This window comes from Centroberyx gerrardi, chromosome 18, assembly GCF_048128805.1.
Source record: "Centroberyx gerrardi isolate f3 chromosome 18, fCenGer3.hap1.cur.20231027, whole genome shotgun sequence".
Taxonomy (NCBI): domain Eukaryota; kingdom Metazoa; phylum Chordata; class Actinopteri; order Beryciformes; family Berycidae; genus Centroberyx; species Centroberyx gerrardi.
Window position 1 is genome coordinate 5,861,776 of NC_136014.1, and position 25,076 is coordinate 5,886,851.

Genomic DNA, 25,076 nt, shown 5'->3' on the forward strand with positions numbered 1-25,076 from the left:
CCAAAAGCAATCGATTCATCTCAATCCCAATGGAGCAGCTCCAGAAAAGGTCTCATGGTGACATTATGCAAGAGTCTCTGTTCTATGATTTCTAGATTGGGAGAGAATATGCTCATGTTCATAAATATTTTTTGAAGTTCATCGCAAAAATATACGGAAATTCTGTTTTAGGGTAAATACTCCATTAAAGAGACTTAGTGCCCAGATCAGACATTTTAGCAAAGCTCCCTCCCTCCCTGGAGAGGGCATCTTCAGGGTGAGAGTGATCTCTTTTAATCCAACTTCAAAAAAGGGATTTGTCATTCGCAGCACATCCAAGTGTCTACTTACGGACAATGCATCTTCACCACATACATTGCACATCCCTGTTAGTGCAAGATAAATTATTGCAGATTGGAGTTTTAGTTCTACAAACATTTCTCGGGGGCAGAAATAATCTGATTGGTTGAGTTAAACCTCAGTGGGCGGAGCCAAAGAACCACAGTTTTTCAGAGCCACGTTAGCTAACTGGCAAACTTGAATCGCAAGGAAGGAACTGGTCAAAATATAAGTAAAAAATATAAATGCAATGATGTCTTTTTAAAAAAAAATTAATTCATGACCATGGTATTCATGATATTGGAAGGTCAGCAGGCAGCTAACTATCTTATAAAACCTAGATAGCTACAGGCTAGTATGGCTAGTTAACTTAGTATAGCTACCGTATATTACATTTTTTCAGTTAGTAGCAAGAGTGCTAGGCTTCATAGTATTAGTTTCCTCCTCTCTTACCCCTTACCCTTTGGCTCCACCCACTGAGGTTTAAGATTAGATTATTTCTGCCTCCAGAGCAGCTCTGCCTCTGAGAAATCTTTGTAGAACTTGCTCTATACTCTAAAACAGTGGTTCTCAAAGTGGGGTCTGGGGACCACCAGGGGTCGTTGAGGGAGTTCCAGGGGGTACCCAGTAAATTGATGATTTGTTAAACTTCACATTATTTAATTTACAAGACTGTCTCTCTGCCTGCAATACAGATAGTCATGGGATTCTGGACAAAATCATAACAATAAAAAAATATTCTCAGATTTCGGTCCAAGAGACAAAATCTCATCAATTGGGGGTCCGTGGCTCTAATGTGGACTAAATTAGGGTCCTTGATATGAAAAAGGTTGAGAATCACTGGACATCATGTGTTGAAAAAAAGATTGCTTTTCTGAAAGTCCAGCATGTTTAGAAACCTCCTTCTTACAACATAGAAAAACATTTCACAAGGCCGTTTTTGTTTCTGAGACAGCGGCACTAACCTCCAGTTCGCATTTAACTTTTCAAGTGCACACCGATGGCGTCGAAAATAATTTCTCTCAACACTGCATTTGAACCTTTTTATTTACCTCCATAAGCTGCGGCAGCAAGAACAGTAATAGCTCTGAGGGTCACGGGAGCCGAGCGACACCCATCCATCCAAGTCACCTGTGAGCAGACTATGATTAGACAGGCCCGGAAACACTTTCTGACCTATTTCACATGATCCACTTCGAGTAACAGGTGTGTTTCTCTATATGGTGCAAGATTTTGGGTCCATTGCAGTCTGGACATTAGCCAAAACTCATTTGTTTCAATGTTAGAATTAGTTTCATTGTTCTTATAATAAAGGTTATGATATCTTATGTCCTATTTCTGTGGGCATATAAAGCATTTATACTGTATGAATCTGCCTTATCACCACTGTATTACATAGGAATAGTCACAAGTTTCCCTCTTGCTCGTCCACCAATAAATCTCTGGTTCACTCCCGGTTCAATTAACTAAAATGTAAACAGAGACTGTGATTCACTTGCTATTGATTTTTTAACAATACACAGGATTTGATGTTGCGGAGCTTTGTGCCATAATCCAAGGTGAGTGTTGAGGCTCTGCTGCCATAAATCTACAGGACCATCAGATAGGCAGCACCATTCACCAGCTACCTAATCTAAATGTTAATGTTGAGAGTGTGACTGTGGTTAATTCACTCTCACTTCAGTGAATTAAAATGTAAACCGAAATTGTGATTCATTTGCCACTGATAGTGCACCCATTCTCAATTCTTTACTCATTGGTGGGATATGACAACTTCCTCAAACCAAACTTTACAAAAAACAAAAAATCCACTTGCACAAATGAATGAACTTAAACTGGACTGAAACAACTGAAGAGCTTTAACAATATGGAGGCAGCAATAGACAAAGTTCAGAGAAGCAGGCTTGTGGTCTGAAGGTTGTCGGTTCAAATTCCTCAATAAGTAATGCTTTCCCCTCCCTCACAATCTATTGTTATGCCATTGAGCAAGGCACATCAACACCCCACCCTACTCCTAAGACTTAAAGCCAAGGATCTACTAAAGGCCAAAACCATGTTGTCTGATCCATTAACAGTGCACTTGCGCTTGAAAAATAGGTAAACCTGGATGCAGCAAGTTCTTACACTTCTGCCTTACTGCATTTCCAAGGGAGCGCAAAATGTAGAGGAAAATATGGCAGTTGCAATGCTGGAAGCTCACTTATTTTGCACAGGGATTAAAAGAAAAGCATGTTACAACTTTGTGCTTTAGTGTGATGGCAGTAGCATCACCAAAGCTTGAACTTAACAGACTTGGAATGGCAGTAAACAATTAGTGTTAAAATACCACAAGGCTTAACAGTTTAATTGTAATTCCCTTATCTTTATTTCCTTTAAGAATTCATTAATTTTGTGAGTAAGTTATCCTTTCTGCAGTCAACATAAGAGAACACGCTTCTATTACTTTATGATCATAATGATACAAGAGTGTGCAAGAAACCTAAAAAAATTTAAACAGCAAACAGTGAAATGACAAAGATTCTGGGATAACTAAGGACAACTTTATTTGTTCCATATAAACAGATATTCAAACATTGGTTGGACTTTAGCGGTCAGGGCGTTATTTCACAGCAGGAAGAGCGGTGGTCAGCGTGGTGGAAAACTCAATGGGCAGGCTCTGCATAGGGAGAGGAAGAAAAAAAAAAAGAAAATCACCTGATCAATGACAGAAATGGATGTAATAAACCCAGACAAGACACTAGTGAATTTCTTGAAGCACTAAAAAACCCAGGAGAGAAGTAGAAGGAAATTTGACTAGTTGTACAAATTCCAGAGTTACAAATTTGTCATTTTATTTTCCATCCCGAAGATGGATTGATGATTGCGCTGATTAGGGTCACATCAAAAGTCTGCAGTTAGAAAAACAGGTTTTTCTGCAATATTGCACAGCCTTTAAAACAATGTAAAGTATTTTCAGGAATTGGAACATTTTCAGCTATATTCTTAAAGGGTAACTTCGGTATTTTTCAACCTGGACCCTATTTTCCCATCTTTTTGTGTCCAAGTGACTAAAGGGGACAACAATTTTTGAAAAGTGCTTGTTTTTGCCACTGATCCAGTCTGTGTGTAACTTCCTGCAACAACTCAACTCTCGCAAGACTTGGTTACACACAGACCGGATCAAGCGAAAGGTAAAGAAAAACGTTTCATTTCTCTGTAGGGTCCTTTCCATAATGTTGTCAGACACTTATAATAACAATCTGAGCCTGTCAGTGGCAAAAACAAGCACTTTTAGTGGACGTACGATTTGCCCCGTCGGATTACATTGCAGCTCGTTTCGCGGCTGCCGGCTGAAGCAATCTCGCTCAATACTGGACCAATTTCAAAAATTGTTGTCCCCTTAAGTCACTTAGACACAAAAAGATGGGAAAATAGGGTCCAGGTTGAAAAATACCGAAGTTACCCTTTAAATTATATATTCTTTTTTTTTGATGGGTCAAATCAAAAGAAATAAGTGACCCAATAAATAAAACAGTAATAAAAATACCATAGTAATGCAACTTTAAAAAGGGAAAGAAATAGTTCTATAAGCCATCATAAAAATGTGATTCATGTTATCAAATCAGCTGCATTTGAGTAAATCAAAGATGAAAAAAAATTAAATTAACAACTTCATAACCACATTACAAAGTGCATAGGATACTGTCACAAATATGGAAATGTAGCATTTCTTTAATCTGGATTATGGTTAAAAATGCTACAGTCATGCCCTCTATAAATTATTAATTGAAGAGTAAGTCAACTCAATACAACACTGTAATAACATTTCGATCAGTTGTAAAGTTTCCTTAGTTGTGATTTATTATCTATGGATGATGAAGTGTCCTGGGGAACTCATGCTGGAAACCAGACTAGAAGAGACTGCAGGATCAGCTGTCCTTCATTGACATCTAAAGGCAGTCATACGCAACTGCACAACATTTTTCCACAGAAACATTTCTCTGATTGTGGAATCGTGGGAAACCGAGGGGCTACCTTATTAGCTACCTACGCGCTTTAAAAATTACATTTCACTTTCATTTTCCCTGTTGTGCTATTGCCTATAAAGCATTAGGTCTCTTCAATACATCTTATAGGATTTAAGTTATAGGGTAAACTCAAAATACAAGCATGATTTTTCAGGTTCTTTTATAAACTAGATGTGTAATTTCTCTTTTGCATCCTCATATAAAATGTGCGGAACATCGATCCCAAGACAAAATACCTCAAATAAATCATCTTGAAATAATTTAGTACAACAAAGTGTGCAATAAGTCAAGGTGGGTTCATATTTTTTTTTACTCATGTCACAGGCTACACACATTAAGTATGATTGACAAAACGTTAGGCTACTTACTGTCCTTCACTGCTTTCTTGCCTGTAATGGGAAAAAAAGAGGATATATTAGTCACATTAAAATATATCACAAAGAGACTTAAGAATTCAGTGAAACATTACGTATTTTCTGGCTGCAATAATCACAGGTATACCTTACAGGAACTGTTTCTTCTAGCAACATTTGGGAGTAGATGAAACAGTAATCTTTAAACGTACCCCCGTAGGAAACTTTGTAGTACAGGTATGTCATGATGCCGAGTCCCACCCACATCTCTTGGTATGCCTTGGTGTAGTAAGGGCCCATCTTGGCCCACCAACCTGCAAACAGGCGTCCAGCCATCTGTGGGAGAAAGCAATAGCACATGACATGACACTGAATAATGTAGCCTCGGTCTATTTGCAAATGGCTGTATTACAGATAATGCCAGGATAGACTTGACTGGTACAATCAGAGGCTGACCTAGCCCTGTTCTCTGGTATGGAGAAAAGTCACGCCAAACTCCATTCAAAACTCTGACAGTTTAATGCCATTTAATGCTGCTCGCTTATAAGAAGGTACATACCTGCTAGAAAGTGAGTTCAGGTGTTTTAAGAATAATCAGAAGCCACTCTTTAATTCGGCATACATTTATTCTAATACATAAAGCTGCACTTATTTCAACTGGTTCGCCTTTTATTCCCACAGTCTTCTTCCACTAAAACAGTGGTTCTCAATCGCAGTCCCCTGCTGGTTTTCATTCTAGCCATCTAATCAGGGACAGATTTACACCTGGGATGCCAGGTGAGTGGAGAAGCCCCTGACTGCATCAGGGGTACTTGGGTGAGTGCAATTAACTGCAGTTAACTAGCTGGTACGATAGAAAACCAGCAGTACTCTGGGTGCTGAGGAGCAGGATTGAAAACCACTGTTCTAAAATGTATGCACCTTTGTGAATAAGTAAGGCAATTTTACATTGTAGTTTAGAAGTTATTAAATAAGAACAACATGTTTTAGCTAGTGTGGTAGCACTAAATAGGTAACAATAAATAGTAGCATTTGATATATGACGTTGGTCACTGTTATGAATTTCTGCTTGACCCTCACCAGTGTCAGGCCTAGCTTAGCCTACACTACGAACTGGGACAGTTAACCAATTTTCATGCAAAAGCAAGATGAAGGTGGCACCTATTCATTCTCTGGGTGCATCAGATACATTGCTGGAGCACGATATTTAGTTAGTAGAATCAAGGGACTTTGCCTTGACCCCAACGTGTTCACCAACTTCGCTACCTAACTTTGGGTTACTTAGCTAATTTAGCTACAGCTAACGTTACCATTCAACGCTTCGAGAACACCCAAATGTATATTTATCTAGCAATTGAAATGTGTAAAACGTTTACAGCAAAGGAGGAAACAGGTGGATATCTGGATACAGGGCACCTAGCGTTAATTTAACTTATCGAAGTAGCTAAATCAAAAGCTTCATCGCTAGCGTTAGCCATCTGCACTGCTGTAGAGGGCTCACTAGCCCAAGAAGCTAGCAGGGTTAGCTAACATGAATCAGTCAGGCCTTGCAAATGTGGCACACAGAATCACTGCATGCATTTCTGAATAGTTCATTTCTAAGTATCGAAATAAAATAACAATCACTTCGCTGTTATAATCAACGTGACTTTGCTAGATTAGTACTGACAACCCTCTCACCTTTCAGTTTGTACCGCAGGGAAGGTCAAGAAAGCTGCTGCGGGACGTCAAAGTCGTGTGTGAGACTCTTCTTCTTCTCTGACTGAATAGCTGTCGCACTGATGTTTGAGTACATATCGCCACCAACTGGAGGTACATATGAACTGATTTGAGACCACTCTCGTGTCTTGATGCTAACTCTGGCTCCACCTTGAGGACTGATATCGCTCCATTATTTTGGATAGCCAAAAGCAAGGTAAAATCCAGCATTAGCTCTGGCTAATAGGCCAGGCACGTAAAACTCTGTCTGTGTAAACTATGCATCACACGCAGAACTGCAGAATTGGGTGTTTTGTTATTGTATGTGTACTAAAGCTGATGTGCAGCTTCATTTTCATTTTAACCTTTATTTACCCAGATAAAGTTGAGAACACTTGCTCCTTTCCACCAGCTGCTTCCCTCACATTCATGCAGTAGGCCTACTGGCTGCCTTTCAAATAGGAGCTACATAGCTTTAGACCTTCCAGAGGAACAGATTGACCATGTTATATCCTGTTCTGCTTTTAGGTTCCACACAATGGCAGAGGTGGAAATTTGCTCCGGTGAGGGTGCAGCTGCTACCTGGCACACAGGCTGGCCACCAGCTCTGTCTCCTCCTCACCATAGTGAAACAACAAATAAAACATTGGCACTGCTCTCAAGGGTAAAAATGTCAGTGTGTCACGTGTTCAACTGTTGGTAAGTTTACTTTCTCTTCTGGCTATAGCTGAATAAACAGATAAGAAAGGAAGCATATACCTTGGTGAAGGAGCTTGCTCTGAAACCCATAAGCCAATAAACATGATTAAAGGGATCAAGTTGCCGTCCTGCACCTCATGTCCATGGGGTCTCATCAGTTTTATTACCTCTGTTACAAAACTTAATAAAAATGTCTAATGGCTTAGTGCAAAAAGTATGCAACCTGCTCTCAGTGATGTCACTTACTTTTTTGGGCGCCATCCTGAATGCTTCTTCTCTCATTATTTTGGTCAAAATGTTAGAGCAGGAACACAGTAATTATTTGTCAACTCTGTTACTGTAATATTCAAATAGTGCTAAAATAACAACAACAATAATAATATGACAAAATATTCCATAATTTTCTGCCTTTAATCATGTTGCTTGACATCTGGAAAAACAGTGAAAAACATTAACTGTTACAGTCAACTCTGTTACCATCAACTCTGTATACCTATCAACTATGTAACAGTCAATTCTGTAACTGTCAACTCTGTTACCATCAACTCTGTAATCAACTCTGTACCTATCAATTCACTGTCTGTAACAGTCAACTCTGTAACTAACTAACTTCTGTAAATCTGTAACTTTAAATAGTAACAGAGATGACAATGAGGAAAAGTCAGATGTTACCAACTACAGCATTGCAAAAAAATGCATCATTGCCTTTTGATCAGCAGACAATTGCTGAGTAATCTGTAATTTAAATGGAGTTGTAAATTATTCTAAATTGGAGCACAATGGAAGCCAATAGGTTGAGTACTAAAAGTTCTATAACTCAGAAAGAAAATGTTTTGCTTTGCTCAATGTACCTAGTCAATTGAATTTTGAATTTCCAATTTGAAAAAAAAACAAAAACAACTCCAATACGAAAACTATTGTGAACAAACACACAGTAGACTGAAATAGATTGACTTGACTCTTGGATTTCTCAAGGTATGATTAAGCCAAAGTTGTAGCCAAAGGGTACTAAGTTTGTGTCGCAGCCTGCAGGAGTGATTTGGGCCTGCAGTGAGTGTGGGTGGGACTTTTCTCTCTTTCTTTCCCCTCACGCTCCAATAGACAAGAGGCACCTTGTTTCATTTATGACCACCTAAAGGGTAAGTCCTATTTGAAGGGACTAAATGAATCAAAATAGAGGTCTGCCAATATGAAAGGACACAGCTGAGGAGATTTACACACTTAACACTCCACTATGTTCTCCATGATACTGTACGCTACCTAAGTGGCTCAGCGCTACTGTCTTCAGTGACTAAAGCATTGGTGCCAGGTACGTTGGAGATTTATGACCAGGCCATCTATTTTTGTATATCTAGATAATGTAGTTGCATGTCAGTGTGTCTCTGTCTATTTCCATGCAGCATGGGTACTCCTACTCCTTCAGCTCTTTGTTTGAGCGTTTGCATGTGTGTGCTTGCATGTGTGTGTTTGTGTGTGTGTCTGTGTGCCAATGTGAGGGTGTGGATGGGTGCGTTCTCAACATGACTAATCAAGTGAAAACACTGTCGATGGAGCCGGCAGTGGATCCACAAAAGACGACTTCCGCGGGTGCCAGTGAACTAAAATGTTTTGGAGAAAAGATTGACATTGCATAATAAAACCTTAGTAAGTAGTTTTTCCATTTTGGCGTTTTGGATTTCTCTTGAGTGGATAACTAGCCTCCTGGACTCTTCCAAGGTTGATTTGGTCCCCTGGTCAGAGACTATGGCTTCAGGTAGAGCAGAGGAAGACTCCCCTCTGGACGATGGAGGCATTCCATTGGACATCGACAATGTGCACATGCTGCTCCAAGGTCAGTCTACTCCTATAGGCTACTTTTTATAGATGTTGTGGCCTGTGATGTGCTGTAATAAGGCAAAGTATGAACTGCACGATCAGCCTCTAAGGGTTGATTATGGTTTATTGACTTAGTATAATGTGATTTGGCTGAAAAATATTTTTTCACACTTTGGCGGCCCCAAGTGGCAGCGAGAGCTAACTGTTTGAAAAGTTTGAATGATCTCATTACCCAGAAATCATGTAACGTGACTTCAGTAAACTGCGCACTCCTCGGACCTAAATGTCTTGTTAGTGGCGGGTGGAGCAGGTGAAGGGGACAGGACACTCTGCTCTGCTACAGCCTTATTTTGAGATCTAGACAGATAGATAGTGTGCCTCCACTAAGCATAAATTAAAACTTTTGATCACATATATGAGGTTATCCTAAGTCAAGTTTGACCACTAAACAAATTGGTGTAGTTGCTACAGGCAGTAAATCTGTGATGATGGCTATGGCTATTGAAAAAGACACTTTATTCATTGACTGCACCACTGGCAGTATTCTCCCAATGTATTGTGCTATAATTATGGTGGAGCAAAAATGAAAATGTATGCAATGACTTTTTGTGCAGCAGTAATGCTGTATGCTAGCTTGCTTTTAAATAAATCTGCGCTTCCACCAGTGCCCATCACCACTGAGGAAGATGGATGTCCTTATAACTTTTTTGACAAATAAGGACTTTGCTGTAGGCTAGAGGGGATGTTTGCCGTGAGCGGCTTTGACAGTACGCCAAAATAAACAATGCCAACTGCTTATTATGAATAAACATTAAACATATTAGTGGGATAAAAGTGACACATTCACATGTTAGATGGGAGGCATAATCACTGAACTTAAAAAAAGTTAAGTCAATTCTCTGAATATTTTACAATCATACTTTCACACTATACCATCGTTTTATCATTATGTTTGTTGTAAACCTCTGTAAAAGATACATGATTGTTATTTCACCTGAGAAATCCTGTTTGAGGGAGACTACCTTACAGTGATTTTAGAGCAGGAAGTTATTATGTGTTATTATATGTGATTGTTGTCATCATGTGGGTGAAGCCTCCTATTGTTGTTTGGACTGGTTGAACTGGGTGGAGCTGGAGTTGCTCAGGAGTTTCTGCCTTGACAGGCTCTTAAACAAGCACAGTCGCTGAGTCATTGGTTCATGGACAAATCTAATATCAACCAGTCTGAGTCAACAAATCTGCAAGTCTGACAGTGTGCTTTCCTATTTGCCTCATACAAACCTTCAAGGTCCTTTATCTACAGACAGAGACTGAAAGTAAGTGAAACAAGTCTCGGCACCGCCTGTGCAATCATAGTTATGTTTTGTAGGCGGCAACAAAGCTCATGCGAGATGTGGAAGTTTATAGTTTATCCTAAAATGAGAACTTATACCTAAAGCTAAAGAGGACAATCAACCAAAAACTTGGTATATTCCTTTAAGTGATCTGTAAGTTTCATATTAACAGGGAAAGCCCTAAGCTGTTTTTTAAGTTAAATATACTAAAAGATTAATGTTGTTTTGGCAACAGAAGCTTAGAATCTGTCTAGTGCCTCTCTGAGAGAACCATGTATGCCCTAAAACCCTTCAGACTGTGTGTGCATGTTTGTATGTGTTTCTGTGTGTCATGGTTGTGCATATGTCTGCTTGTGTGTGTGTGCGTGTGCCTCAGTGTCTATGTCTGTCACTGTCTTGGAACCCATCCCGTCTTGTAGCCCTACCACTTTGGCCAGATCCTTTATTAGCTTAGAGAGGAAGCCTTCCACTCTGGGGTCTTCAGTATCAGTAACCAGTGGGACAGAAGGCAATTCCATGTCGTATGAGGAAACTCATTTCTCTACTCACTATACACTGGCTTGTTGACTATTGGATATAAGCATGGAGGGTCAAAAAGTCCTTAGGTCGTCTGGCATTGGTGAGTAACCTACGACCTGGCTGGAGCTCATGTGCTCGGGGTTCCCATGGTTAGGAAGTTTCTGGAATATTATGGAATTCAGAAGTGTATTGCAGGCAGGGAAAGTCAGGGAAATTGGTAAATTCTCTGGGGAAATGCAGGGAATATCAGGGAATTCTACAAATGGGTCACTTCGCAGGAATATACAGTACTTGTTTCACATATTTATTGCATCAGATAGCTTTCAGCCCAACTGGAGTGGAAAGCAGACTGTTCACTCAGCATCAACAAACCATAAAGAAAGGTTTTTTAGGTCATGGAAGCTCCTCAACTTGGAAATCATGGAAAAGTCATGGAGTTTTATGTTGGGGCAAACGTAAAATCCTGTGTGGCAATGTTTCACAGGGGATGGATACATCTGATTTGTGCAGCTTATATAAATCAATCTGCTTGGCGATATTTGTTTCTTCTCAACTGAATAAACATTAAATTATGGTTTTTGGTGTACATTACCCCTTTAAATATCTCATATGATCCCTCAATACCGTATATATGCCAAGAGATTGCAAACCCCCAAATCTGTAAATACATCCTGTATGTACTGTGTACTGGTTAAAACTTGATGTCATTCAGTTTAAAGCAATGTGTTTTTTTCTTCCTCTGCTTCTTTCACAGTGGAACAAGAACAGATTCAGAAAAGAACATTCACCAACTGGATAAATGCTCAACTCGCTAAGGTACACTGGGAAAATCATTTTTGTGCATGGCACTTTAATAGGATAAACATCTTTCATGCATTTGGGGAAGGAAAGAAAAATCTGTGGACACCCCAAAATGTCTTTGATATATACTGTATATCTGTATATTTGTAATGGTAAAACAGTTAATAGACCAATTGAAATTCTTTGAACAAAAAAATTTACCGTTTTTATGTTTGTCAAAGCATTATTTCTACTGTGGGAAGAACCATTTACCTGGCTCATTGGCCTGGTGTTTAATCCAAACATGAAAGAGGACCTTCTATACAAAAGTTTGCATTTCATTTTCAAATATGTTATGTTTTTGGAAGATGATAGTGGAAAGGGGCAGGAGAAATTGAGAAGGAAGGGATTGGCATGACAAAAAAAGAGAGCTGGACACAAACTTGTAAGGCTGCAAACATGTAGTGTGCTGGTGTTCACCGCATCCATGCTCCTACCACTGCACAGAGCCTCAAATCTCACATTGATTTGGTTGTGGATGCAAGAACAGACAGAAAATGGACAGAAGTTTTGCTGGATAGATTTCTGTCCGTTGTTTGGGAACATCAACATGGTGGGCGAGGCAGAAGTACAGTAAGGAGAAAACATGCCCAGAAGGCTTTACTCATGACAGCGCTACTTAATAGAAAAAAGAAGAAACAGACTGTACAGTATAAATTCAATTCAACAACTAACCTGGAAAACCTACAATCATCCCAATGTGATACCAGGCTTCCCAGGCATTTTTCCAAAAACAAACATAGGAATGCCTCAAATTGGCTAAATGGATGGTGAGGAATCCATCCTCTTTTTCCTGATATATGATATACTCCACGTATTAGAGTTCATATTAGTTTTGGTAACATATAATGTTACTGAGAAGTAAGACAAGATTTTGTATTGTTCCTACCTACCTGTAATCCAGAAGATCCCTGGAGCAAAACCTACTCAGACCTACTAATAACCACATTACACTACACTTGCTTAATGCTGCACTGCTTTTCATATAGTCATTCTGAAATGTTTGGACAAGAGTGAGTGATATACCATCAATATTGTTTATGAGAACAAATTAATTGTGAAGTCTACCCAGAAAGCGCTACAAAATGACATGACATCATGCTATGATAGGGCTGTAAATGATAGGAGCCAAGCTGGACTCATTATAGAGCGTGACATGCTGACTCATTGGTCAGACAGTGAGGTGCGATGAAGGAAAGAAGCGACTCACCCTGGCTCTCATTAGGAACGAGACCTTGAGCTGCTGGTGACATGGGCCCAGAGTATAAATAGTGCCCCGGTTGAGCAGAACAGCACGTAACCCGAGCCCAGTCACGACCCCGCATCTAGCTGGATACACTCCAAGTTCAAACTCTCACTGGTTCATAACACATGTAATAACCTGCCATCTGTTACAGCCATTTAAGCCCACTGACAATCCCCTACAGGAAATGTTCCCTTTATATCTGGAAGACAAAGTGCAGTGTTGTGACTTGACCTGCACCTAAAGCCTCCACCCAGACACTTAGCTGCTTTTGAATTAATACGCTAATTAGAGTTATATGGCAGTACGTTTTTTGCCCTTTTGGGTTATGGGTTGTATTTTTGAAGGTGCAGCACATTTTTACAATTGTCCATTAAAGCTCAGATGTATTTATAAGCTCTACTTTTTCCTGCTCTAATTTTTATATGCGAATGAATGAGAACACCTACACATGGCCTTCATCTGCCGAGATCCAAAAATGAAGAGATACAATAACTTTTATTTTGATTATTCCACTCACAAACACTAGTCTGTGCAATATACGTTCAATATCAGGAACTGCCTTCCTGATACTGAGTCAAACCTCTTTTTGCTCAATTCTCTGAAGGCTTACAAATCCTTCTTCAACCTGCTTCTTCCCCTTCACCTACATCTCCCCTTCATGACTGAAATGGATTTAATAGGTGAAATCAATAAACATTCATAGTTTTCACCTGGTTTGACACCTGACAGCTTATTTGATGGAAAGATCAGGTGTTTCTAATATTTTGTACACTCAGTGGAGCTGGACTGATTATGTTGTGTGTTGTTACAGAGATGCCCTCCGTCCTCGGTGTCAGACCTGTTTTCTGACCTTAGGGATGGGGCGCGGCTGCTTGACCTATTGGAGGTGATGAGTGGCCAGCGTATGGTGAGTTACCGCACCGTGCGTCTGAGTTCATTGAGTTGAATAGATTCCCAGTAGTTAATGCAGGGATCTCAAAAGACAAATACAAACAATCCAAAACACAAAGATGCTACAATGCTAACTTTGCTAATATGTCTTCAGAAGGATTCCTAAACTCTATCATTATCACGACACAGCTGATATGCCACATTATGTCTACAGAAAAGGGAAAAGGGCCGTGGGGTTTTCCAGCAGAGGGCCAACATTGAGACGGCGCTGAAATTTCTCAAGAAAAAATCGGTAAGACTTCCACACTCCAAAAGATGGATAGCATCTGAATCTGTGGTGTGTTTTGTTGACTTTTGCTGTTGTTGGTTGGTGCAGGTCAAACTGGTGAACATAAACATCCCAGATATCACTGATGGACGGCCCTCCATCATCCTTGGTCTCATATGGACCATCATTCTCCACTGTCATGTAAGTACAGCCAAAACATGATCTATTTTCAGCATTTTACTATTACTACTACTACTACTACTACTACTACTACTATTACTACTACTACTACTACTTGATTCTAATGAGACATTTGGTCAAATACCACACAAATATGAATTCTTATTATTATAATAGAGACTTTTAGTGTCCCATGATGGTCTAAATGCTGTTTCAGAGTCTTTCCCACCCTGACAAGAACAAAAGTCTGGGGGAAACACTGAATACTTGGAAATGTTTGGGAATTTTCTGTCATGGATATGGTCAAATTTTAAAAGTAAAAAAGTATCGTCAGTCTCCACTGTGACGATGCATGAGTGATGGGAATGAGGAATTGTATAGACCTATCACTATCTATGTCTATATATTTTAGATTGAAGAGCTGGCCAACGCTCTGTCCTTCAGCTCTCGCCATTCCTCCCTTGACTCACTGGCCAGCTTGGACTCCTGGTCCAGTAGCCCTGCCATAGGAGGTCCAGCCCCAGCCAGTCCCGTCCCTCCAGGTCGGACGTCGCCCCTCCACAGCCGCTTCCGACTATCCGCCAAGAAGGCCCTGCTCATGTGGGCCAGGGACCAATGCCAAAGGTGGGTTTATTAGCATAAATATTAATGGTTAAAAGAAAAGCATAACATACTCGTTTTGTTTTAAAAAAAAAACAAAGATGGTCCAAGACACTTATGGCAAAAGTTAAATGTCTTTGCTTTATATTGGCAGTCTGAAAAGTTAAAACTGATCAGTGCATTTCAGCTGCAATGAGCCTATGACAGTGTATGTGTCACATGGACAATTAAAGGCTTTGAGGTTTTGCTATGGGCAGCATGGTGGCTGAGTGGTTAGCACTGTCACCTCACAGCAAGAAGGTCCTGTGTTCGATTTGCATGTTCTCCCCATGTTGGCGTGGGATGCGTGCACCTTTTTCCGTAGAAAGACACACAACTCAGGTGGATTGAAGACTCTAAATTGCCCATAGGTGTGGATGTGAGAGATTGGTTGTCTATCTGTGTTAGCCCTGTGATGGACTGGCGACCTGTCCAGAGTGTTTACCTGCCTTCCAGCCAATGCATGCTGGGATAGGCTCCAGCCCCTTGTGACCCTGAATTGGATTAAGCATGTAAAGACAATGAATGAATGAAGTTTTGCTATCACAACAGAGTGCTTCAGACCCTCTTTGGTTACATTCTTGTAGTACGCATTCCAAAGAGCACGAAGCTTTCTGCTTTCTTTGTGCCACAGACATTTCTGTTGCCAAGTATTGCTCCCAAATCTTTGGTGTCTTCATATTATTTTCTTCCTTTGTTTCTTTCTTTTTCTTTCTTTCTCTGTCTGTGTCTCTCTCTCTCTCTCTCTCTCTCTCTGGCTCTCTCTTTCTCTCTCTCTCTCTCTCTCCAGGGCTGGCTGCTGTATCAGTGTGAAGGACTTCAAGTCGAGCTGGAGCAGCGGAGTGGCCTTCTTGGCCATCCTGTGCTCGCTCAGACCGGAGCTGGTGGATCTCTCCCTGGTCCAGTCCAGAAGCAACCAGCAGAACCTGGAGGAGGCGTTCCACCTGGCCGAGAGGGAGCTCCACATCCCCCGTCTGCTGGAGCCCCAGGGTGAGACCGATGAGACAAATTACTGTTTCAGTAATAACATTGCATTTACCTATCAAAACTTGAGCTATTACTTTTGTTATCGCCCTCTTTAAATATCAGATTGAAATTGAAATTGAAGTATATTTCCCTGTACTTCAGATGTCGATGTTAAAGACCCAGATGAGAAGTCCATTATGACTTATGTGGCCCAGTTTCTACAGTACTCCAATGACATGCCAGCACCTGATGACCATCTGCAGGTTAGCAATCACACCACTGTTTTCTCACACAGTGTCACTTCACACTTACTAAATAATACAGGGGCTCATTTCCAACATCTGTTAATTCCTACCTTAAAGCAATATTCCACTTAGTTTTAACATGAGGGTTATTTGGCACTTGACCACCATGAAAACCAGAATATAAACTAATTACCAAGATTAGAAAATTAACATAAAAAATTACATCAATTTATTTGAAGAAAAAGGGGGCCACTTCTTATGTTGCTGTACTGTTGCTGAGTACTTCTCCTTGAATAAGATATTTTAGTTCTCTTTCCACACCTGCTGCTTATCTCCCCTGTCCTCTTCCTCCAACTCGTTTTCATGCTGTCTTCTGGTGGCTGTGGTCTAGCTGTTTTCTCTGGCCCAGCCCTGCTGTCTCTCTCCGGTCAACTTGCCCGCTCACTTCACTCCAGCTATTGCTGTCTCACCCTTACACCAGGTAGCTATACACACAGTATACGAGGCCTGGTTCCATTTATTTTTGTTACTTTCTATTGGTCTCTCTCTCTGTCACACATATTGCACTAGTGCTGCACATTTTCTTTCATGCTAAACATTGCAATTGCATGTGATTAAAGTTCATTAGGAGCATGGCAATGTCTGTATAGGAATTAAAGGGGTTTTAATTAATCTACACCCACTATTGGGCACATTAGGAATTGCAACAACATCAGCAGAACTTGTTTCCTCCACAACTCCTCTGGCCTCAAGTTGTGTAGTGTGTGCCTGGCTTTATACATCTCTCTCTCCCCACTTTTCTGTCTCTCTATACTGCACTACTTGAAAAACAAGCTGATATCTGTAGGACAGCATATTGCACAGCCCCATTAAAAATAATACTAAAAGATAAATAAAAAATTATGCTTCACATTTTTGGTCCTTGTTCATGATGCATTTGAGAGTTACATCTGTCCACTGATTGTGCATCTCTAACACACTTAGCGTATCTTAATATTCTCTCACCCTTTCACAGCACACACCCTCGCTCACCCTGGTAAACACTCTCAAGGCATGTAAATGTCATTATTTACTATTATGATGTTTAAATTTTAGGTCTCGCCCAATCAGCGAGCGCAAGAGGTGACTCGCTGGATAGAACAATTCTACCAGGAACTGTCGGATGGGTGGACGGCTACAGAGAAATCAAGCTATGCAGAAAAATATCAGGTAAGGCCAGGCACAAGGACTGAAATGGCAGAGGACACTTTGATATTGTTGTGTAGTGATTAAGCGTTATTACTGTGTGTTTCCGCTTTGTCAGACATTTCAGAGCCTTGCTGGGTCCTTCAGTGAGCAAAGGGGGCCAGTGATTCCCCTCCTCGGGGCCATAAGACGGTGCGCTGAGCCGAGCCAAGAGCAACGTGCTCTGAGAACAGCCTGGGATCGTCTAGAGGCGAAGGTGAGGAATTCACCTGGGGCTTTACATCTGTGTGTGTTCCCCTGCACTTACACACCAGTATACACAGAGGCAACAAAATAACACCTAATAATATATGAATATGCTGCTTATGAAACCGCTCTTGAATTTGTTTAACAGTGTTTATGGGGCATTGTCATCTTAGAATACAGAAATGGTGGGAGCAGTGTTTGCCCCCCAGGGTGCCTCTGGTCCTGTAAAATGGCCTCATATTCCTTGGCTGTTATAGGACCATGCAGAGCAATCATCAGACCTAATGACTCCCAGTAGATGGCTGACATACCAGTAGAGATCCACCATGTTTAACTGTTGGCAACAGACATTGCTGGTTGAAGGCTTCCTTTGGCTTTCTCCAAACATAAACCCCTGAGGATGAGAAAAAGACTGAAAGAGCACTCATCAGACCATATTACTTTTTTCCACTGCTCAGAGGTTATGAGTGTGTGTGTTTCTATGTGGGTGTCATTCTCCAGCTGCAGAGGTGTAAAGTAGAACTGGACTTGAGCCTTCCCCCTCCTCTGGACTCGGTTGTTGCTTGGCTGCAGTGTGCTGAGGCAGCGCTGACGGAAGAGGGAGGGAGGGCGGAAGACCACACTGACGCTGCTAAAGAAGCAAGAGCCCAACAAGACGCGCTAAAGGTTTGTCACAGAGATTTTCAGCATTCCTGAGATGGATAGCAAAGCCAGTGGCTTTAGAGCGGGGGGACAGAAAAGCATCAGTGCTCAGTTGGCAGCATAAAATAATCTTGAGACGTCAGACTACACTGTCCTCCACAATCCAGTTTATGTGCTTATGATCCTTTCCCTGGTTTTCTTCAGACTTTGATTAAGGAGATGAGCCACCACCTCAACACCCTCCATACGTTCCACAACATGGATGACTCTGGTGCTGTAATCGTGCCCTATGAAAAGTTTGAGGAGATTAAAAGACGGTGAGATGGCTATTTTGCTTGTGTAATTACTGGATGTTTTTTTTAGCACTGCTCCCATGCACATATCTGTATGATGTTTTATAGAATTCAGGTTATGTTGTAATGCTATGTGTTTAGAAAGTGAAGAATGATTTGATTTGCTGAGCTGACATGTATATATTAAAGGGGCATTAAGTAATTAAAGCCCTCTATCAACCTCTATTGGTGACCAATGTATTACAACAGCATAGACAGGTGTCTGGAAAAGCATACGGTAGCCTTTAATGGGCAGAAATATATACATTCTCACAGTAGAAGTAAGCTAGCTAATTACAGCAGACATTCAACAGAAACATCTAGTTAAGAGGTAAATTGTGCATGTAAAAATGTACATTTATGTGATATAAATCCTACTTTTTACACCTTTTTAAAATATGCTTTTTCCGGAAGCTGTCTTTTTTGACAGAAAAGTTCAGTTCTTGCCATGCCAGACTAATCAGACTTCAGTGTATTAGCTAGTGCACAGCACAGCACTCTACCTGTTTCACCTGTCATTATAAATGGTCCGTTGTGCTAATTAATTTATTTGATAATTGATTATTTTCTTCTTCATTTGAAAACAGTTTAACTAATGTCCGAGTCACAGCCAAGTATCAAGGGATCAAGTTGGAATACCAGGAATACCGACACACCGTACTGGACCTCCTGAGCCGCATCGATGTAAAGCTGCATTCCTGGAAAGCTCCCTACAGATCCCAGGAGGCACTGCTACTGCTTCTGCAGGACTGGCATGTAAGTGTGTATGTGGAAGAGTAGGATTTAACTCACTGTTACACCGGTTCCTATCATACAGTACTGTCAATAAGCGAACAGCAGAATGTCACGAAAAAGTAAACTGCAGCTAGTAGTTTCAATGAAGCAGTGAGTTGAGTCATTCTGTCCTCAAATCATCTACTTTGTCTGTATTTCAGTGATATTTTACAACCCTGCCTCCAAACTGGATATAGAAACCTTAAACGGAAGTCGCCATTTTGCGTCATCTTGTATGCCATAGATTAACATCTTGCCATTTAGTGTGTAGTCCAAAATCCCTTTGGAAAATATGAATGGGCTTTTTGAAATATGCCAACCAGACGTACACCACTAGTCTATAGCCCACTATCAATAAGTCTGCCAATTTGTCTGAACAATCCCATAATCCCAAACCATAGAGGATCACAGGGTTATCAGGTTGAAAAATTCAGATGTTTGAGCTCAGAATCTCATATTACTAAACAAACTTGCCATGGACCCAGGGGAAAATGTTGTTATAGTTTATAAAGCTACTATACTATTCTATAGGCTTAAGTTGCTGTTGTGAAAATGTTTTACTTCATTCAACCCTCCAAAACAAACTTGATGCTTTTTGCCATGGATTTGTTTGTTTAGGAAACAGTGGAGCGCCACGGCCTGGTTTTGATTCTGATGGACGCACTCCAAAAACTGAAGGAGAAGGCTAACACTTACACCAGCAAGGCAGCACTAGGTATGAGCTGACGTGTCTGTCTCTGTCTGTGTCTGTGTCTGTGTCTGTGTCTGTGTGCATGTGTGTGGGAGGTAGAGGATCTGGGGGCATCTTGAATTCGTTCAAGATGTCATATTGTTAAAAGACAGGGCAGCCTTTAACCCCACACCCTCTGCACTCCTCAGGTGAAGACGCCCAGCTTGTTGGTCGACAGGTGAAGGAAGCGGAGAGCGAAGCAGCCTTGGTTACAGAGGCTGTGACGGCTGTGAGAGGGACGATGGAGAGAGTGTTGTCTGCTTGGGAGGCTTACGACAAGCGCCTTCCTTCTCTACAGGCATGGCTGACAGAGAAGGCACAGCCACAAGCCCAACCCCCTGCTGTGGCGACGCAGGTAGCTAAACATCAGCCTATTTGTCCTGACTGTGCATGTGTACCTCACATCAGCAATCAAAGGAAATTTTACCATCATTAAATTATTGTTAATGAGTTACTACATTGTCACTAATAGATTATGTTGTGATTGTATCACTGTGAAGTACAGTTTTTGGAATCATATTTTTAAACTGCACTAGGCAAGATTTGTATGTAGAAATATACCCATCTTACACCAGTCTAAATCACAAAATGGGGCTGAGGTTTTGGTTGTTTTCAAAACCCTGTAGGAAAGGCCCCAGGTTATGAGTGAGTGGAGTTCCTGTCAGGCTCAGTTAAATGAGGTGGGGAACTTGCTCATTGAAGCGACAGAAACGTCCACCAGCCTCGCTCTGGCCAAGCAACTCAGCAAGGTCAACATGCAGTGGGCTGAATGCATGAAGAGGACAATGTTCGTAAGTATGGATGTTCCATACAAACATAACATCAAGGGAGGGTCAGAAAGTTGATACTAACTGTATCAGTTATGTTGGGCTCTAGCCTTAACAAGTTAGATAGTGACAAGAAAATTGCAGTTTTGATGATGAAATTATTGGTAGTTGTATACAGTGATGCAGTGGTAAATAAAAAGGTGGGTAAACCTCCAGCCACTGATCACCACAAGGCAAACAAAAAACAATATACATTTATATTTATGATATATATGATTTTTGTGGGGTTTTTTCCCCTTAAAAGACCATATCTTCATATCATTTTCATCAGTTTGATACTACTTACTTTGATGTGTACTAAAAATAAGTCAGCCTGAAAAGGTAGCTAAACTGAATTTAGGTGGGTTTACTCCATCCCTGGTTGACAGAATTTAAACAGTGTTGCAGTTTTTGATATAATAATTATCTGACCTTTTGAAAGTTTGTAACACATAGATCGTACAGCATTTGTTCCCATACAGGTTAAGTGCACCTACATAAAGGTTAGAGAAGCTTGATGGTCATGAAGCATTTCTTTCTTAGGAGGCATCACCCGAGCCCAGCGTTGGTCCTCCAAGTCCTCAGATGGTGCAGACATTGGCCCATGAGGCAAGCTGGCTACTGAGACAGCCACTAGAGGTGGCCTCTGTCCCACTCAAGGCTAACAGACAGAAACTACAGGTTGGCTAAGTCATGGATTGATGCTTGGATGGATAGATAGAAACTCAGACAAAAAATAGACAACATTTTCCACACCTGAGCTTCTTTCTCTTTTGTGCTCCTTCCATTTTTTTCAGCTGTTGAGTAAAAGGATGGTGGAGGTGGACCTATCTTCTCTCAGTCCATCTCCAGACTTTCAAGCAAGTCACATTGAGAATCTCCAGCAAACTCTCCGAGAGGTGAGGCAGCCTCTCGCAATCCAAATATCTCACTGTGTCCCACTTCTTTATGGTGTTGTATGACAAACACAGGATAGGGCTGAGTCCTAATTCCTTGCATACTGTATGTTCCTGGATAGGTATGGCAGACGCTTGTTAAAGCAGAGGGGACATGCGGGGAGCTGCAGCGGGCTGCATCCAGACTAGAAGGCCGCCTGGCTGAACTGAACCACTGGACCACCGAGGCCCTGGAGTGTTACCAGCACTTAAAGGAGAGAGAGCAAAGAGGACGCTCTGGACTGGAGCCAAGAGCTAAAGTCAGCAAAACAAATCTTTGAGTCCTGAAACAGCTTCTAAGTTACCATTTATTGTTTGCTGTGTTAAATACAAACAGAGAAAAACAGATTTAAAGTGGTAATCTGTGAGATTCTCATTTTTTTTGTTTTGATGAGTATTTATTTTGGTGCTAAGCACTCATTGCTGTGGTGTTTTTGCACTGCACTTCCCAGAGATCACTTGTGGCTCAAACTGTGTGACGTCTTTTTCCTCGGATTTCCTATTGAGGAAGTTTGAGTTTCTATAGGTGGCACAATGTTTAGCTTCATTGTGAAAGTGCTTGGTTTAGGTGCTTCACAACACACAGTAAAGGCCATACTCCTCTCTAGGTGCTGATCTCTCGAGGCTTGCAGCTGGAGGGCCAGGTTGTAACTGAGGGACAGGATCTGCAGGGCCTTGTGGCGCAAGCACAGAAAACTTCTCCCCTGCAGTGCCTCAGTACCTCTACAATGCAGGACAGGGTCTCACAGGCAGTCTCCCAGTGTCAGGTGAGTTAAAATAATGTATTATAACTTGTTGATAACTTTTGCATCATGCAAGTTATTCAGATTCTATTTTTCATCCTTCAGCTAAAGGCACCATGCCTCTTTGTGTGTGTTTGCTTTCCCAGGAAATTGTTGAAATGTTTAGGCGACATGTTGGTGAAACTCCTGACAATCAGCCACCCTTCAAGACAATCCGTCAGACGCAGACAGAGCCTAAGTCAGGGTTACTTGTTGTGGCCGCAGCCAAGCATCTAGACCAGATTGAGAAAGTTGAGCTCCAAACCCATAACCCAACTTGGACTCCATCTCAGACCCCTGGCGTTTGGCTTCAGGTATTGCCAAACAACGACAGCCATTCTCAGGACATGAACATAAAGGAAGAAATGACCATGGTTGTGCCCCATGCCGAAACCCAAATACAGCCTCAGCCTTTGATTGAACGAACAACACGTCAAGTTCAGTCTTTTCTGGCTCAACCTCCAAAAGAAGCTGAATCAGAGCTCACAACTCAACCTCAGTCATTTGCCAAATCTCATGCTCAGGTTCCAACTCCGAGTCAAAAAGATCAGCCTCTACCTACTCTGACCCACGTTCCTGCTGGACCAACATCTCAGCAGCTAGCTAAAGCTCACTGTCCAATTCCATCTAAAACTGGGACAAGCACAGTCAGAGAGGAAATGGAAAGCTCATCTCCCACACAAACTCACGTGCCTAAATTCAGAAAAACGGGGCGACCGAACACAGCATCTCCACAGCCACCGGTTATGGTCAGAAGTGAAGTTCATTCAAAAGCCCAGTCCATGGCCAGGAGCAGGCTAGGCAAGGCCAGGTTTCGCCTGCAGGAACACATCCAGCAAGCCATCACGCTGTTCAGCGGCAAAGAGATATCTGAATGGCAAGCCAAGAGAAAACAGGTACAATCTCAATCATAGCAGCATGGAAAATAAGATGCACATCACTGCGCTCTTTTTTTTGGTGAAGGGAATTAGTCTCCCTGAAGTTTCAAGTCCATAGAAAATTGTTAATTGTGCATGAATACTGAATTATTTTTTATATGAACTTGTGTCTCTGATAAGTGTGTGACATTTCAAACTGGTCTCTGCCTGACTGCAAGGCAAGCCTTCCAGCTCCTTGTTGCTTATTACATGCTTGAAACAAGAGCTTGGTCTTTCTCAGGACTTGGGCTTTTCATGACGCAACATCCAGACCTTGAAAACTGTAAATCATATCTGAAACTTTGAGTTCTGAATCAGGACATATTCCTAACAGGTCTGTGATGTTTTGTTTTGCATAGCTGTTTGTCATGTCCATGCATGTTTGCCCAGCTGTGTCTTTCTGTGCATGACATTTGCTTCCAGAGGGCTTTAAGGATTCTGCGACCGGCCGTCCTCGAGGAGTTCCTGGGGGCAGCGGAGGGTTTTGGGGCCTTCTGCTCCGGGGCCCAGCTGCAGGACCTGATGCTGCTGTCTGACTCAGTCAGAAAGCAGTGGGAGGTATGACAGCAGTGGGAGGTATGGGTAGTTAGCAAAACCCAATCTGGCACCCCTTCAGTACCAGCTATGTAAATTACATGGCTAGTGTGCAGCTTTTCTATGCCAAGAATGTCAGAAGAATTATCTACCTCCTCTATTTGGATATCTCAATTTCAATCTGTGTAGCTAGTTAGCTACAAGATGGCACCAAAACTATCTGTCTTACATTGTTAATTGGTTGTCTTTTTTTTGTCCAATGTTTTGGTTGGAAAATGAAATTGAATCTTGCAACAGTACGATAAATGGCAGTGTTTGTGTGCCTAAAGCTGATGCAAAAAAAACAGCCAACACTTCGGCACACAGTACGGTTGTCAGTCTCTGTCTTTTAATTTTATTTGCACTGGAAAAAAGGAATTTTGAACCATCCTCAGTATTGATAGAACTGGAATTATTACAAACTCTGATTTTAATGATATCCAGCAGGGTTTGAATATTTTAATTTCAAACTGTCTCTTAAAAAGATATATAGAATAGAATAGACAGTTCAATCAAATGAAGATAAATAATAGAAAATATTCCTTATTCCACTTTATATTCAATATAGATCCATATCTTCTCTACCTTATATATCTGTAGATTTCCCATATACCCTGCTTCAGTTCTACAGCCAGCTGAATATGTCTAAGGCCATGATTAATAAGGTTGACATTAACTAATAGTTATCTGAGGAGCTATGCACTTAGTTTGTACTTGATTGATTGGATTTGGGTAGAGCAGTGGTCAAATATGATTGGTTTAGACATGTTTCCCATCCAACCTTTGAAATCCTGTTGCAGTGAGGTGATCAGCAGTCTTTTGCTGCCTCAGAATCAAAACATACAGACATAATAACTGATTTTGTCAGATTGGAGATTGTTTAAATGTTGGTTGGAATAATATCCAGTTCCTTTCCTTTTTGTGTTGTCTCCCCTGTAACATTGCACTCATATGACCATAAAAACCTTTTAATCCAGTATTTTACGGGCTCCCTCCAGCTTTAGGCCTTTCGAATCATGACAATCCTCCCATCCCTGATGTTTTTTTCTACCAACTTTCCTTTAACATTTCCCCAAATTAAGTGTCTGACTGTCTGTGTTGTGTGACACCCAGGATGTGCGCTCAGATATGGCCGC

The 25,076-nt window shown here is 41.2% G+C and overlaps 2 protein-coding genes across 2 annotated transcripts; one reads left to right on the forward strand and one right to left on the reverse strand.

The window, feature by feature from the left end:
- Window positions 1-2,836: 2,836 nt before the first annotated feature.
- Window positions 2,837-6,469, reverse strand: atp5mj (ATP synthase membrane subunit j). Its single transcript, XM_071921356.2, has 4 exons — window positions 6,359-6,469; window positions 4,891-5,014; window positions 4,694-4,714; window positions 2,837-2,974 (listed from the first exon to the last, which is right to left on the reverse strand). Exons 2-4 carry the CDS (start codon window positions 5,012-5,014, stop codon window positions 2,961-2,963), a joined length of 159 nt encoding a protein of 52 aa, XP_071777457.1. The 5' UTR covers window positions 6,359-6,469; the 3' UTR covers window positions 2,837-2,960.
- Window positions 6,470-8,818: 2,349 nt separating this feature from the next.
- On the forward strand, window positions 8,819-23,210 carry LOC139928706 (nesprin-2-like). The gene is made up of 22 exons (XM_078290071.1): window positions 8,819-8,906; window positions 11,498-11,559; window positions 13,641-13,736; window positions 13,935-14,012; window positions 14,097-14,189; window positions 14,581-14,792; window positions 15,598-15,797; window positions 15,936-16,036; window positions 17,114-17,227; window positions 17,322-17,459; window positions 17,951-18,115; window positions 18,296-18,408; window positions 19,011-19,179; window positions 19,816-19,912; window positions 20,077-20,282; window positions 20,554-20,718; window positions 21,277-21,414; window positions 21,531-21,632; window positions 21,752-21,928; window positions 22,277-22,435; window positions 22,558-22,764; window positions 23,154-23,210. Exons 1-22 carry the CDS (start codon window positions 8,819-8,821, stop codon window positions 23,208-23,210), a joined length of 2,937 nt encoding a protein of 978 aa, XP_078146197.1.
- Window positions 23,211-25,076: the final 1,866 nt, after the last annotated feature.

Bases quoted from the DNA above. Each gene is read 5' to 3' on its own strand.
- atp5mj (XM_071921356.2), bottom strand. From the start codon at position 5,014: ATGGCTGGACGCCTGTTTGCAGGTTGGTGGGCCAAGATGGGCCCTTAC. The intron at 4,715-4,890 runs GTACGTTTAAAG...TTCCCATTACAG, and splicing joins CTACAAAGTTTCCTACGGGG to GCAAGAAAGCAGTGAAGGAC.
- LOC139928706 (XM_078290071.1), top strand. From the start codon at position 8,819: ATGGCTTCAGGTAGAGCAGAGGAAGACTCCCCTCTGGACGATGGAGGC. The intron at 16,037-17,113 runs GTTAGCAATCAC...TTTAAATTTTAG, and splicing joins CACCTGATGACCATCTGCAG to GTCTCGCCCAATCAGCGAGC. The intron at 22,436-22,557 runs GTGAGTTAAAAT...TTGCTTTCCCAG, and splicing joins AGGCAGTCTCCCAGTGTCAG to GAAATTGTTGAAATGTTTAG.